A 16,681-nucleotide genomic window follows, 5' to 3' on the forward strand; every position below is an offset into this window, starting at 1 on the left:
TTAGCACATCTGATTTTACACTGTAAAACATTTTTAAATGGTCATTTTTAAGGTAAAATACTTTACTGGATTTCCAGAACTTCACCCTATAAATAACGGTAACAACAATATGTTAAGGATACAGTTGCAGGCTGTATATCCTACAAATTCTAAATGTATTGCATTGTTTCAGAGTAAATAATAGAATTATTTACATTTCAGCTGTTTACAATTTCGTAAGTTCGGTATTTTACTGACTTTTACCGTTAGATTCTTGATGACATCACAGTGGCTTCTCCACCGTTGAGTCTCACACTAGAGCTGCACTCAGACGCCCCCTGGTGGCACACTTAGGCACATCTTTCATTTCCTCTCTATCTGCATGCAGTGCAATACTTGTAGCAGGTGAACGACCCACACGCCACCATACAGGACACAAGTCTGTCCTCATCAACTCCCTTAGATAAAAATGCAACGCTCTCAATTACAATCTTTATTCCTTTCAACAACAAAAACAAAAACTCAAAACCAAAAATGTACACTTATAATACAGAGAGCTCCGTAAACAAATTGAAGTATATCAGTATTTACAGAGAACTGTAGTTTTTTCAGCAGTTGACCTATAGTTGGCCGATTTAATGGGCAGTTGTTCATCGCTAGTCTCTCCTGCACAGTTACACTCGTTTCCCAAAATCAGCACCACGGTAAGGACAATTTCTCACAAAAACACAAAACGGAACAAAAAACAAAAGTTACAACGTTAGTAATGCAAAACAGCCCACAGTGATGTTCTCATTTTCAGTGCTTTCAACAGGCGTGATCTACAAAAAGTAAATCTAGTAAAATAATCCACCTATTTGGCACACAATCTATACTTTATTCTGTAACTTTGAAAATACATGTTCTGACCTTGACTTGTTTATCTTTTATCTTTAATTTTCATGGATGAACTACTCGAATGTCGCATTGGAACAATCCACCTAGTCAGCACACATAACCTACCCTTTATTCTGTAACCTTCAAAATACCTGTCCTGACTTTTAAAAAAGGCTTTAGTTCTTTTGTTTTTTCTCCACTGAGAGGGGATTTAACAGAAACAATCCGCAGAGGAATTGCTGGAGCATACCATAACCTGCAGGATTCTGATGTGATCTTTAAGGGATCAGAAAGCTATCTGGGGATAATTTTTTTTTCTTTCAATAGTGTTTTCCATTATTATTTGCTAATTCTTAAGAGTTCTGTAGAGTAGTATTGCAGTCATGCATCATCGGTGAGAGACATAGGGTTGGGTTATTCGCTCAGAGAACACTGATGAGAGGAAAACACACAGCTGTTCATTTAGGCACGTGCGCCACATCCCAAAGCCACTTTTAAAACAACACAAACCTTAACTTGTTTCTTTTTTTTTTGCAGGGTGGCCTCAGTAAACAATTAACTAACAAAAACATAATCATGTTGGATCCAGTAAAGAAAAAAAAAAAAAAAGTATGCCATCACACAGAAAACAAAACGTGAACAGATTTTAAAAAGATGAAGAGCAACACAGGACACTGTTCATCCACTGCTGCTGAGATCTGGAACAACAGTCTTGCTCTGACCTTTAACCTCTCTGACCCCTGACCTCTGCCCCTAGGTCAGTCTGTGTGGCCCATGGACTCTGATTCGCTGCTGCCTCTGTCCATCTCCTCCCCTGTGCTGTGGTCTCGTCTGTTGCCCTCCTCGGGGTACCTGTGGACCGATCCAGAATTTGGGGGCTCGGGTCCATGGTGCAGGAAGTGGTCTACGAGAACCGGTTGCCATGGGAACGATCCCGCAGACAGGTGCGTCGTCTGGTTCCGGGCGTCGCCGGAGGAGCGGCGCTGCCGGTGGCTCAGATCTGATTGGCTGAGAGAGGCAGACTGCAGAGTCGGTCTCCGTCCTCCCGCATAAACTACACCTGTGACTCCTGTAGTTTCCATGGGTCACGGTACACATTTCCCAAGCACTGTGCTAGCCAAGCACAGCTAGCCAAGCACAGCTAGCCAGCTATAGTGCTGCAGTACTGAACCTTTTTAAACGTTTTCCAAAGTTTAATAGTAAACACGCCTACTTCAGATCGCTTTAGCCAGGGACTTTCAACCGTTTCTAATCCAGGGAACCCCAATCCGCAGGCTCAAAGGCACGCAAGGGACCCCCATTTTTAAAAAGGGTATTATATTTTAAAATATTTGTCAAATCTGTATATAGTCATTGTATATCTGGTCTGGGCAGGGACCCCCTGCAGTACCTTCACAGACCCCCCCGTTGAAAACCCAGGGCTAAAGCCATACTTATTAGTACCTGTGTGTCAGATCTTTTTACCCCTGTAAAATCAACCCAAATTAACCTCCCTTCCGGGCCACGCCCACCTCCAGACTCACCTGGGGGAAAGAGTGTGGCGCGGTTCCAGGTGAGGGCTCTTCATGGCGGCGTTGCTCTCCACCGCACGCGGCCGACGCCCCTCCAGCGCGCAGGTGCGCTTCGGGCGGGGCCTGTACTTGTAGTCAGGGTAACGCTCCAGGTGCTGACGGCTGAGCCGGGCCTGCTCCTCGTAGTAGGGCTGCTTCTCCTGGTTAGACATGGACTTCCAGTGGCTGCCTGCAGGGGGCAGCAGAGATCCAGCGAGACAGTTACAAGTGGCTGTTTTTAAATAAATACATTTTTAAAAAAGTAATTGAACCCACGCTATGCAGCCTTAGAATCAACACTGTTTCCTTGCTTTTTAAGTTTAACAATTATTGTTCAGGGGTGGCTAAAACGTCAAAACAAATAAACAAAAAGCTGTAATAGAGGGAATGGGGAGGCGGATAATCATCCATTACATTCAGTGTCTTTAATCGCCACTCTGACTCTTCAGTCTTTGTATCCCACTATTTTTCAGTCACAGGATGATGGGCTAACTGCCATTTACACCACATTAGCTTATTTATGTTTTTACTTAGCACAGCGACTGCCTGCACAGACTGAATCTTAATCAGACCGATAAAGCTGGATGAATTATACATGCAGCCGGTGTGTATGGCAGCATACAAAGATTTATTGATTATCTGCTTGTAGGCTGTAAATAGGAGATATAAAATAAATTATTTATTGATTATTTATTATTTTAAGGGTGTGAATGGCGGTATGAAAAATAAAAACTGCTTTAATGGATTATGAGTGTGGGCGGTGAAAATGGCAGCCTGAATAACGAAGACTGCTTGATTGACTGATTTATTTATACGCAGGAAATCCACACAGGCGGCAGCGCACCCAGGATCTTGCTGATGCTGGAGTTGTGCATGTTGGGAAACGTCTGCAGGATTCGCCGCCGCTCCCCTTTGGCCCACACCATGAACGCGTTCATCGGCCTCTTGATGTGCTCGGAGGAGGGGGCGGAGCTTTCAGAGAAACTCCGTCGGGCTGCGCTCGTCGGCGCCCCCACTGGAGGGAGGAGAGAAAGACATCCGTGTCACAACCGCCTGAGAGCACACAGGTGAAGGTTATAACCGTTCATAGGGTTATAAGAGTTCATAAGTTTATGAGAGTTCATAGCCAGTAAAGCACAGACCGAGTGGTTAATGTAATGAAATCTGTCACCCAGCGGACAAGGCTGGGGGAGGAAGATGAAGATGATGATTCACTGTCAAACCTAATATCAGATACAGTCACTGCTGTAACGTGTTGAGCAGGATGTTAGTGGTGTTCAGGATGTCCCGCACTGGGGGGGGGGTCACGCTGTACCTTCCGTGTCGCTGCTGAGATGATCCTCCATGGCTGCCTCTGCTTTCCTCTTTCTGTGGGTCCGCTCCTCACTGGCAGACGCCTCCTGAACACAGGAAGCACAGACTCAACACAGACAATGTACGTGCAGTACAGACACAACACCGTGCACACGCAGTACAGACACAACACTGCGCACACGCAGTACAGACACAACACTGCACACACGCAGTACAGATACAACACTGCACACACACAGTACAGACACAACACTGCGCACACACAGTACAGATACAACACTGCACACACACAGTACAGACACAACACTGCGCACACACAGTACAGACACAACACTGCACACACGCAGTACAGACACAACACCGCGCACACACAGTACAGACACAACACTGCACACACGCAGTACAGACACAACACTGCACACACGCAGTACAGACACAACACCGCGCACACACAGTACAGACACAACACTGCACACACGCAGTACAGACACAACACCGCGCACACGCAGTAGACACAGCACAGTGTACACACAGTACAGACACAACACTGCGCACACGCAGTACAGACACAGCACTGCGCACACGCAGTACAGACACAACACCGCGCACACACAGTACAGACACAGCACAGTGTACACGCAGTAGACACAGCACAGTGTAAACGCAGTACAGACACAGCACAGTGTACATGCAGTACAGACACAACACAGCACACACACAGTACAGACACAGCACAGTACAGACACATTACACGCAGTACAGACACAGCACAGAAAATGTTCACGCAATACAGACACATAAACCAGTTCACACACAATACAGACAGAACACAGAGGTGGGGTAGTCTGAAAACTCAAACTCACCGCTGGTGTGGTGGGGTCTCTCTCTTGTCCCCCTAATCCGTGGGTCCTCAGTAGCCCCTGGGCATCCTGAAGGGACCGGGACACCATACCGCCCTCCGACTGGACACCTGCGGGACAGGGACAGAGACACGGGTTCGATTGGACCGAACGGTTGGGCGGCCTGGTGAGTATGAGTGTGTACGTGTGTGTGTGTGCCTGTGCGTGTGTGTGGGTGTGTTTGTGCGTGTGTGTGTGTGTGTGTGTGTGTACACGTGCCTGTGCGTGTGTGTGTTTGTGCGTGCCTGTGCATGCATGCATGTGTGCACACTGACCCAGGTGCAGTGCAGGCTGTGGTTGGCTGTGTGCAGAGTCCAGGGTTTGGGGGCGGGGCATCTTCCTCTGCTCCTGCCCTGTGAGCTTGGAGGTCAGGTTCAGCGGCTGGCTTTCCCCCTGGGTGACATCCAATCAGCTCTAAGTAATCCAACTCTCTTCCAATCAGCTCTAAATAATCATCCAATCAGCTCCGCAGCCCAACTCTCATCCAATCCGCTCCTCGGCCCAACTCTCATCCAATCCGCTCCTCAGCCCGTCTCTTATCCAATCAAATCCACTATACCTCCCAGTGTAACCTTAAAACAGCCATCAAAATAAAATATCAGAATTTTTACAATCCACAGTAAAACCCCCAAAACAAATAATTAAAATACTTGTCTAGTATATCTGAAGCCAGCCCATATCACGCAAAACTTCTTAAACTGAGAATATTACGAAGGTACGCAAAATATCCTCAAATGACCAGTGGTTAACAGTATTCACCTAAATGTGTGTAGCTCTATAGCTATGAAATATGTACATGAAACAACCAGCCCGACATTTGCTGCTTGCATCAAAACGCTACCTGTGAGCGGACTGTACCATTAGACTTCACGGGGGTGACCTGACCAGTGGAGAGGGCCCTGGGATTTTCCACTGTGAAAACAATACATGGGCAAAATAACACAGAAAGCAATAAATTACTACGGAAGCGTATTGCATTCATTCTGAACAATGTCTTTTCGGTCAAGATTACAAGATTACAAGATTACTTTTCTCGTAACTGAAGGAAAAGATCTTGCACGACATAGTCAACCAAAAACGAATTATTCAAAATGAATGCAATATGCTTCTGTTAATTAGATTAAATTACACTTTAGACTTTCTTTTTTTGCATTGACAAACACCACATCAGTTACAGATGTCAGTATCGTGTGAACGAATGACACATCTGTAGATTACAGTGACCGTATTTAAAGCTCAACTTTGGCCGATTTTCTGCCCTTTCAAACATAGCTTTCCTTTAAGCACTTTTCCATAGGAAAGTTCACACTGAGCACACTGTTACAGGAGAGACATTGGCCCCCGGTTTCCAGTGAAGATTTGAAGAAGGAAGTGGAAAAACAATCATCTACCATAGCTGCCCATTTGTAGTAGCTGTGCAGTAGACAAAGCCATACTGAGCCGGCGTTCCTATCTTGCACTCCCTAGTCGAGGACGTTTATTGTGTTTAATAAACCACAAACTTTCTCGTGAGCGAACAAGAAAGAACGTGTCCTTGCAGCCCTGCGCTCCATTCAGTTCATGAAACAATCGGCGTGCTCGGGAAGAAAGAACAGGAACACAATGTCTAAAACCATCGTCGGCTGAATGGCAGGAATTCTGCGTGCTGTTGCCATGCTCACCTTGCTTGCAGCCGATTGGCTGGCGGGGCGGGCCCATTTGGGACTCTCTGCTGTGGTGGAAGGCTGGAATCATCACAAAGGGCATGTTCACCTGCTGTGACAGTCCGACAGGTGAGAGAACACACTGTGTGAGGTACCCATGCCTGAGCGACAGAGTTTACAATACTGTGTTCTGGATTCTGTTTCTTCATTAAAGACACGCTTCTACAGACGTGGACGATCATGTGTAATCTAATCCAACTGGCTAAGACAATTCACGTCATGAAATACTATGTGCTGTGATGTGATATATAGCTTATGATATTACAGCAAGAAAATATGGCTACAACTACTAGAATAAGAATACAGAAGCAGATGCAGTGAGTCACTAGTAAAGCTGTTTTGACTTTATGGTTCTACAGGTAGAGTACAGGTATTTTAACAGCTGATTCTGTAAATACCTGCCTCTGTTTTTGTGAATTTTTAGAGAAATACTCTGCCTGACGTATTCTGTGTTAAACTCAGTGATAAAGCCTTACCTGGATGTGCTGCTGCAAGAGGTTGATCTTCTGCTGCTGCTGGATCAGCTGTTGCTGTTGCCTAGTGATCTGCATCCCAGACAAATAAGCATCCATGGATTAATTCACAGATTTTGGTCAACTGTCAACTGTCAACACCGAAACTAGACAGATAGAACTCACCTGTTTTGTACAGAACTGGAATTATGTGCTCTACACCGGATATTGATCAACTGCTCTACACTAGGCTGATATGATTCTGCCCTGCTGTACCCCGGATAGATGTGATTATTACCTGCTCTTATACTGGACAGATGTGCCTGTGACCTGCTCTAACTTCGGTTTGATGTGACTAACATGCTATACACTTGATAGATGTGACTAATATGCTGTACACTGGATAGATGTGACTAACATGCTGTACACTGGATAGATGTGACTAACATGCTATACACTGGATAGATGTGACTAACATGCTGTACACTTGATAGATGTGACTAACATGCTATACACTTGATAGATGTGACTAACATGCTGTACACTTGATAGATGTGACTAACATGCTGTACACTTGATAGATGTGACTAACATGCTGTACAGTGGATAGATGTGACTAACATGCTGTACAGTGGATAGATGTGACTAACATGCTATACACTGGATAGATGTGACTAACATGCTGTACAGTGGATAGATGTGACTAACATGCTGTACAGTGGATAGATGTGACTAACATGCTGTACAGTGGATAGATGTGACTAACATGCTGTACAGTGGATAGATGTGACTAACATGCTATACACTGGATAGATGTGACTAACATGCTGTACACTTGATAGATGTGACTGACATGCTATACAGTGGATAGGTGGCTGGCTGGGCAGGCCGGACTCACCTGCTCCTGCTGCTGCTGTGCCAGCTCCATCTGCTGTTGCTGCTTGACCATGAGGAGGGCGGCCATGTTCTTGTGCTCGGACTGAGCGCCCAGCAGCGCCTCCCGCAGGCCGGAGAGCTGCCTGATCATCAGCACCACCTGCAGCTCCTTCTCCGCCAGGCTCTCTGCGCCTCCTGAATGCCGGGGGAGAGGTGAGGGGTCACGTGGGGGTCAGCCGCGATGCCACACCCCCAACCGCAGTAGAGTTATTTTATTGTTGGTTGGAGGTTTTTTGGGTTTTGGGAGTATTTGCAGTATATGACTTTTTGAATTTATTGTCTTTTTTATTACTGTTCTGCACTTTGCTGTTTTTATGTTTTGTGAGGACCAGGAAGAGTAGCTGCTGCAACAGTTAATGGGGACCCTGATTTTTTTTTAAAATGAGATTGAGTTTGTGTTTGAGTGTGTGTTTGTGCGTGCGTCTGTGTGCGTGCGTGCGTGTGTGTGTGTGTAAACCCAGGGACTCACCCTCACTGATGTTGGGGTGCTGGTCCAATCTCTCCAGACTCCTGTGAGACTCATCCGGCTCCTGCTTGACTGCAGAATCATCCTGCTGGCAAAAACAATCCTTATGATTATCAACCTTTACATAATTTACCATATCTATATCTATATATAACATCATGGACATCACATAGCCTATATAACATCACAGACAAAATTGATTTTTGTGTCCTTTTACCTGTTTTATTACAAGAAATCAAGACTATGCATCATGACAATCATGCGGAGGCAAATTCCTTCATCATACGGGATTTGAACCCGCAATCACCCCCCTGATGATGAGACTTGTTCCCAAACTGTGATGTCACACCGCTGGGCTTGCCTGATTGGCTAACCCAGCAGCAGTAGGTCTGACAGGCAGGACAGAGCTGGGACAGAGGTGGGACGGGGGACGGAACGTCCTCAAATCCAGCACCTTACCGGCGGTGTGGGCGTGTCCCGCATCGCCCCCGACGGAGTTTCCGACCGCTCGACGGGCGGCTGTACGAGCCAATCGCACGGCGAGCCCGTCCGGGGCCCCGCCCGTATGACCCCACCCTCATCTCCTCCCTGCCTCCCCTCCAGCTTCACCACCACGTCCGTCATCTCGCTGTTGCCGTGGAGACGAAGAGCACAGGGGTTTGGCTCCTACTCTCTGCACCAGGGACGGAAGGAAGCAGGGAGGGGGGGGAGAGAGAGGAAGTAAGGGACAAAGAGGGAGGGAGAGAGCGAGGGAGGGAGGAAGAGAGACAGACATATTCAGAGTTAAAAACGTGTCTGAGCTTGTTGCTCTAATGTTAGTCTCTCTACTCATTTCAGTGGGTCTGATTGGATTCTTTAACTGACATGCTGCTACGGCAACATGAAGCTCTGAAAACTCCCATCACCTCCCTGCAGCTCGACAGGAAATCAAACACAGCTGATGATGAACTAACTGTGTACATCATCTCAGTTCATCATCTCAGCCAATAGTATAATGCGATTATCGTGCATGATTCGAATGCACAGACTGCCCAGCGCTGGCGGACTAAAAGCATCTTGTTTTGCTCGGCGTGCTTTGCGTTGTCCGGACGGAAAACGGCGATCTCCATGGCAGGGTACTAATGTGCCTCTGTGAGCTCCCAGAACTACCTGCACAGGGAAGCTTCTGTTGACTCCTCCAGCTCAATGGCTGTGGACACGGGGAGACCATGCAAACCCCACACAGAAAGGCCCAGGACCTTCCTGCTGTGAGGCGGACAGTGCTACCCACTGGACCACTGTGCCGCCCCCTTTCTTAATCAATCAGTCGATCGATCGATCGATCGATCAATCAATCAATCAATCAATCAATAAATCAATCAAATTATTCAATCAATCAATCAATCAATCAATCAATCAATCAAAATTCATTTATATAGCTCATTTCACAGACAACTCTGGCCTAAACCTAAAGCAACAGTGGCCAGGATAAACTCCCAGTAGCAGACAGGTAGAAACCTCAGATCGAACCGGGCTCACGGGGGGGGGGTAGGGGGGGGGGGGGGGGGGGTGGGGGGGGGGGGAGACCCACCCCTCTTGTCAGTCGGGGACTGGCAGAGGGGATCGCGCACATTAAACGCGGCTGTGGATAATCACTGCACCTGAACGCGTTAAGTGTGGGGCAGGCCGACACTTGCAGTGTCACCAAACCTGCCAGAGTGCAAACAGTACAGTATCGGGAGCTGGCAGACAAGACCGCGCGCCGACAAGCGCTCTCAAAACAGGATGCCGCTCGGGCCCATTGTTAAATAAAGCGTCACGTGACTCGGGTCTATTATGCAGACCAGAGGCGTGGATGAGCGCGTACGTGTTGGCGCACGACAAACAAGAACATTACATTTCTGCTCAACAATGAGATGGCATTAAAGAAACGATGAACACCTGTGCTTTGCCTTATGTTTCTGCGCACCTCTGGATCGTACAGTACATCCTGAATGAGAAAAATAACCTGTTGCAGTAATCTGCTACATCACTGCAGAGGAACAAGACACCAAGAAACCAATGAGCTTTCAAGCTGTGGAAGCAAATCTACACCATCAGTAAAATAGTGGCTATATTTCTATCATGATTACATGATTATGATTATATTTTCATTGTTATTGGAGGTTTCATATATGTACTGTATCTATCTACTCATTTAATTTTATGCTCAGAACAACCTAAAGGTTGTGCATTTACTATGTATATTGACAATATTGCAGCAAAATTATAATCAATGAAACAATATTAACTTTGATGTAATTTGTATATAAATATCCACATGGGACGCAAAGCACAGCTTGGGTGTCCGTTTGTCAGTGTCTGTCTGTCTGCCTCTCAGTCCGTCTGTCTGATTACCTCTCTGTCCATCAGTCTGTCTGTTGGTCCGTCTGTCTGTGTCTCTCTGTCCGTCCGTCCTTCTGTCTGTCTGTCCATCAGTCTGTCACTCTGTCAGTCCATCAGTCTGTCTGCTTCTCTGTGAATCTGTCTGTGTGTTCATCTGTCTGTCTCTCTGTCCGTCCGTCAGTCTGTCTCTGTCCATCTGTATGTCCATCAGTCTCTCTGTCTGTCTGTCCCTTTAACATCAGCATTAAGCAGTGTGCATGGAGCGGATGAGACAGAAAGCTAAAGACTAATTAAAGCGTTTCGTGCGTTCATGCAAAAAGAAAACAGACCGCTGGGCATTACAGAGCAGCGAATAGCAATGGGCAGCATTGGGTTAACTTCAGTTCAGAAGATAAAAACAGAACCTGTTCTCCCACTTCCTGTTCTTTCCAGGGATAGCACTTTCCCCGCCCCACCCCCCCCTCACACCCCCCACCCCGCCCAACCCCTCACACATTTCCCCATCACCACCAGGTAAAAATAGTTCTTGATTTATATGGGCTACCATCAGGAAGTACAAAACCGAAACTCAAAAAACAAAACAATAAGAAAAACGTAAATAGGCAGGTAGGGAGGGTGCGATAAGAACATTCCCCCCCTTCCCCAAAATAAACGAACAGTTCCCGTACGGCATGTGAACAGGGTGACTAATGACACACCGTAAGCCAGCCTCTGGCATGTGGCGTGTGGCAACAATGAACAAAGACGAACACGTGACGCGTGTGTGATCCGGCCCGCGCGCGCTCTCCGACGGAAACACGGCTGAGGCTACGGCACGAGTTACTAAACATTTCTCCCGCCTGAACAAACAAACAAAAACAAGACCAGCTATATGCATTAGGATTTGTGTCCGTTCTCTCTAAATTACGTAGTCAATTTTTGCTCTTGTACATTATACAGCATTCTGAGCAAAGACGCTCAAGTACAAGATCCACGAAGCTGATGAAGCCTTACACACGTTTGGCCCTTTCAGACGTATGAACAAGCGATGGGTTCTTGGGCGGTACATTTCGTCTCACAGACGTGTGTGAGAAAGCAGGCCCGGCGTCCAGCATCTCCAGCAGCCCAATGGCATCGCTGCTGTGACTCACAGGGAGAGCTGCCGCACCGCTATTGGTCCAGACGACAGGGAGGGTTTGAATGGGGGCGGAGACAGACCCAACTGGAGTAAGAAGAATAGTGGGTACGGAGTTGGTCTTGTGACCAGTGGGTTGCAGATTCGATTCCCGGGTAGGACACTGACATTATACCCTTGAGCAAGGCACTTAACCTGCATAGCGTAAGTGTATATCCAGCTGTATAAATGGCTGGATACGATGTAAATGCCATTTAAAAAGTCGTGCAGTGTGCGTAAAACAATCCCACACTGAGAAGGGTTTTATTTCTGTAAAGACACAGACCGTTTATCCCTTACCCCACCCCTACATACAGTAGTACACGCATGTACACGCTCACATGCAAAGCACTGTATGTGTGTACATGTATGTGTGCGTGTGCGTGTATGTATGTGTGTGTAGGAGTATGTGAATATATGTATGTGTGCGTATGTACGTGTGTGTGTGTATATGTGTGTGTGTGTGCATGCGTGTGTGTGCGTATGTGTGTATATGCGTGTGTGTATGTGTGTGTGTGTGTGTGTGAGTGTATGCGTGTGTGTGTGTGTGCGTGTGCGTGTGTGTATGAGTGTATGTGTGTGCGTGTGCATGTGTGTGTGTGCGTGCGTGCGTGTGTATGTATGCGTGTGTGTATGCGTGTGTGTGTGCTCCATGCGGCAGACACAAGGCCACAGTGCTGGGCCTCACTGCTCCTCAGAGTAAACAAGGGGGCCTCATGCGCACACAGCCAGCCCTCTGTTGCCATGGAGACCACGGCAGCCCTTTTGTGGAGCCGGGAGAATGCAACAGGTACCTCCAAACAGCCACTGCTCCAGATACTGCACACACACACACACACACACACACACACACACACCTCCTGTGTACGCAGCATGTGCGCATATATTAACGTGGTCATGTGACCCTCTCGCCATTTCAGTCTATGACATCATTACAGGCATTTAGCAGACGCTCTTATCCAGAGCGACTTACACAACTTTTTTTTTTACATAGCATTTTACATTTTACCTTATATCCACTTATACAGCTGGATATATACTGAAGCAATGCAGGTTAAGTACCTTGCTCAAGGCTACCACGGCAGTGTCCTACCCAGGAATCGAACCTATGACCTTCAGGTTACAAGACATTACATTACATTACATTACAGGCATTTAGCAGACGCTCTTATCCAGAGCGACTTACACAACTTTTTACATATCACTTTACATTGTATCCATTTATACAGCTGGATATATACTGAAGCAATGCAGGTTAAGTACCTTGCTCAAGGGTACAACGGCAGTGTCCTTACCCGGGACTCGAACCTGCGACCTTTCGGTTACAAGCGCAGTTCCTTACCCATTATACCGCACTGCCGCCCAAGCGCCCTGCTCACCCACTGACTCAGAAGGAGGCACACTAACTCACTCGTCTTTATTCACCTGCTGGTGATCAATCACACCTTAGCTGACACACAAACAAGCTCACTCTCTCACTCACTCACTCACTGGCTGAATCATTCACTAACTCGCCAGCGCACTAAGGATCAGATTAACTAAGACCTGTAGCGTATGCAAAACGTTTCAGCACATGCAAAGCTAAAAACACAAACAAGGACTGGTGTAAAAAAAACACCGTGACCTATCAGTGATACTGTTATTGGTTTTGCGTCTGCTAAAAGGTTTCGTACATGCTATAGCCTAGTTCTTAGTAAATCAGACCCCAAGTCACTGATTTGCTTACTAGCCGACACACTTGCCTGATGAAAGAAATTCTTTTCTGAGAGTCTTAATTTACCAGTATAAACAAAAGAATAATACTTTAAAATAACTTGGTTCTAACCTGTCCCTCAAACAAATGTTGAGGCACATGAACCAGAACAATTTACACAGATTACATTCCTTTTTACAAACAATCCCCAACAAATGTATACAGCGGGACATTTGCTGAAGCTATTCAGCCGATGTACCGTAGCTTGCTCAAGGGTACAGTGGCTTGTGCCCCACCTGGGAATCACACCCGCAACCTTTCACAAGCACAGCTGCCTAACCACAGCGCTACACACATCCTCTGAATGGCTTCTGAACCATGACTGAGTGAGGAGCCGAACAGGCCGCCAGGGCCAAGCACTCAAAGACATGGGGAGTCAGAGAATCTCCAGCCACTTATATATATATATATATATATAAGTGATGAATAGTATTCAGCCCTATATATATATATATATATTGGGCTGGAAATACCTCATTCATGAAACAAGTGTATGATTACATTTAATCCTAAACTGTGAGTAAGAACGTTTCTAAGAACATTCCGGCATTCATCATTTAAAAAAAAAAAAAATCTGTATTTGCTCGTGGCGGTTTCCTCAGGCTAATCACATGAATAAGATTACGCATAAAATTTACAAACAGTCAGCATTCATCATCTCGTGCACCAGGGATATGCACAAAAACAAAGACCTGCACATGTGCCACGAATCGCATATTGGTTTTGGTCGGAACATTCTTAAGAACAAAAGTAAAAATTATTTAAGAGGTTTGGTGAATGGTGCCCATTGTATCTTAGTAGAGCGCTTCGTATAGCTTGCGTTAGCTAATCTTATCCTGAAAGGGCCGGTGCGTGCAGGCTTTCGTCCCAACCAAGCAGTTACACACCTGATTCTAATCAACCACTGAAGTTGCTAAGAACCTTCATTAGTAGAATCAGGTGTGCATCTGCTTGGTTGAAACAAAAGCCTGCATCCATACCGGCCTTTTCTCGATAAGATTGAGGACCCGTGCACAACAGGATTGGACACAATAAAAACACCACAAGGAAACGCACTTTGAAGTAACTACGTGCCAATTACAAAGGCATCTACACTGGTGAGTCACATTAAGGTAGGCCTACATGGCAATTAGCAGATTTATCAGTTATAAAAGAGCCGCAACAAACAGCATTTCCAAATGTGAGCTTCCAAAGCAACTAACAATAACAAGAGGACGAATAGTCGGTGCACCCGTTGCAGGTGCTTCGGTTAAAAAATACATTTTTAAAAATACAGAATTGTTTAATGTGGCAAGTGGCAGTGTCTAAAATTACGGAATGTAACAAAACACGAACAAACTGCTTCGGTAAAGAAGAACAGTTAACTTGAAGTTCTGGACAAGCTCCTCGTTCAAAAAATTGTCAACCATTTGGGAGTTTGTATGCCGCGTAGCTATTCAACAGTCTGTAATGTACCTGACCGAAGCATTAAAACCGACCCCGGAATCGAAGCTTAAAATCAAACCGCGTGTTCGAATATACGTTTAAATGCTGCCTCCGTCCTCCTTCAGATGCACTGCTTCCAAAACTTAACAGGCCGTTAATGGTTAACTGGCGGAACTACATAGAATTGCGGAGGTCACAAAATTCAATATGTGATGCACAGTGTGTAATTACGTCAATGTGGATGCACATTTCCCACCGGACAAAAAAATGTTAACGATACGTAGGCTACGCTACGCAGGTGTAATGCAATCGTGCTGTGCTACCAACAGTTATCAAATCGATTAAAACCCGAAGCGTTTGAGGGTAGGCTACTGTACCACCTCAGTGGTCACTGGAGCTTGAAGCCGCGTTTACGCTGCAATCAACTTACCTCTCCGAGGAAAGCAGTTTGTGTTTTTTTTCCCCTCAAAAACGAAGACTTGGATCTTGTCCTAATGGTTACAGAGAGAACGTTCTTGGTTGTTCATTTAGTTCATCTGGCGGAAATGTAAAATCAAATGGTTGTTAATAGCCGTTTACAGTAACGGAACATAACATTAGGCTACTCGGCACGTTTCTACACCGTCTTGACTTTCTAGTGTTTCCAACAATCTGGCAGAGTTTGTGCCGAACAATGTTACGTATGTCGGTGTGCAGTCTTGCGCAGTGCTTTGTCCTGTCTGCATCGCAGTCATAATGACGACAATACCTGGGATTAAGCACGCACGCTAATAGCCTACACACAAGACGCCGTTTTCATTCTTGAACAACACCGTAGCACGAATTGCGCCATTTAGCCAGTTCCGTTTCGTAGCGAGTCAAGCGACGTTCTGTCTGATGGAACTAATGTTGAATCTGCACCGTGAATTGCTTTTAATCGGGTTATTTTATCGCCTCGTCGGTTCTCCCACAGATATGATTTCAGGTGACCTGTTGCAGAAAACAACCACTTTGCGCCCCTGTAGGCAACCACGCAGGATATAAAAAATCCGTCTCCTTTCAGTGAAAACAATGGATTGGGGAAGGGCAATCTGCTACAGTACCGGTCTTGATCCTTTGTTTGTTTTGTACAGTCGGCTGCACGCGTGGCTTCATTGTAAGCTTATAAGCACTTGAAGAACCAATACGAGTTCGTTTCCACTGACCCACTTTAGCCGTACCCGATTCCTCGCGACATGAAACCATAAGTACAATAGCTGGCCAGGTGCCGAGGGGAGTTGAAAAGGTCTCCGTCTGTTCGTCGCGGGCAGTGCCCCAAGCAGGAGTTTCGGGGCTGCGCAGGTACAGGTGCTCAAAGTGAGAAGAGGGCCCACCACCCTAGGTTATTAGTTGCCCCCATTTTTAAAAAATGTAATCTTTATTTATACAGGTAGGTTGACTGAGCATGCATGCTCCTTTGCAGCAACGCCCTGTGGATGCCCCACCCAAGTAGCCTGAACTGCATATCTTTAGGTTGTGGGAGGAAACCAGAGTAGTAGTACCCAGATGAAACTCATGCTGGCACGGGGGAGAACATGCCATAGGCGTAGATTTCGGGGAGACACAGGGGATACGTCCCCCTCAATATTTATAACGTGCATACGTTCCCCCCAATAAAAACATGAAAGAAGCATTTCCACTGTAAATTGATGCAGAAAAGGCACAAATTGGTGCATAAAAATTCACCAGAATGCAGGAAATGAAGTGATTGACACTCAAAATTTCCTGGGGGAGGACCCCCAGACCCCCTGCTTAATGTGTCCGCCCCCCAATGTTCAAACGAAACCTATGCC

General features: G+C 46.2%; 1 protein-coding gene across 5 annotated transcripts; it reads right to left on the reverse strand.

Moving 5' to 3' along the window:
• Positions 1-459: 459 nt before the first annotated feature.
• Positions 460-15,974, reverse strand: LOC135235224 (transcription factor SOX-13-like). 5 transcript variants are annotated; one of them, XM_064300509.1, is made up of 13 exons: positions 15,301-15,974; positions 8,635-8,848; positions 8,185-8,260; positions 7,672-7,844; positions 6,798-6,866; positions 6,280-6,373; positions 5,460-5,530; positions 4,894-5,011; positions 4,583-4,689; positions 3,721-3,805; positions 3,250-3,420; positions 2,379-2,595; positions 460-1,863 (listed from the first exon to the last, which is right to left on the reverse strand). In XM_064300509.1, the coding sequence occupies exons 2-13, from the start codon at positions 8,797-8,799 to the stop codon at positions 1,614-1,616; spliced, it is 1,596 nt and encodes a 531-aa protein (XP_064156579.1). In that variant the 5' UTR covers positions 8,800-8,848; positions 15,301-15,974; the 3' UTR covers positions 460-1,613. The 5 variants fall into 5 exon arrangements, with proteins under 5 accessions (XP_064156579.1, XP_064156577.1, XP_064156578.1 ...); XM_064300507.1 differs by having other exon boundaries at positions 6,280-6,370; positions 8,179-8,263; XM_064300508.1 differs by having other exon boundaries at positions 8,185-8,263; positions 15,301-15,972.
• Positions 15,975-16,681: the final 707 nt, after the last annotated feature.

The sequence above is a fragment of the Anguilla rostrata genome, chromosome 11 (genome assembly GCF_018555375.3).
Source record: "Anguilla rostrata isolate EN2019 chromosome 11, ASM1855537v3, whole genome shotgun sequence".
NCBI lineage: Eukaryota > Metazoa > Chordata > Actinopteri > Anguilliformes > Anguillidae > Anguilla > Anguilla rostrata.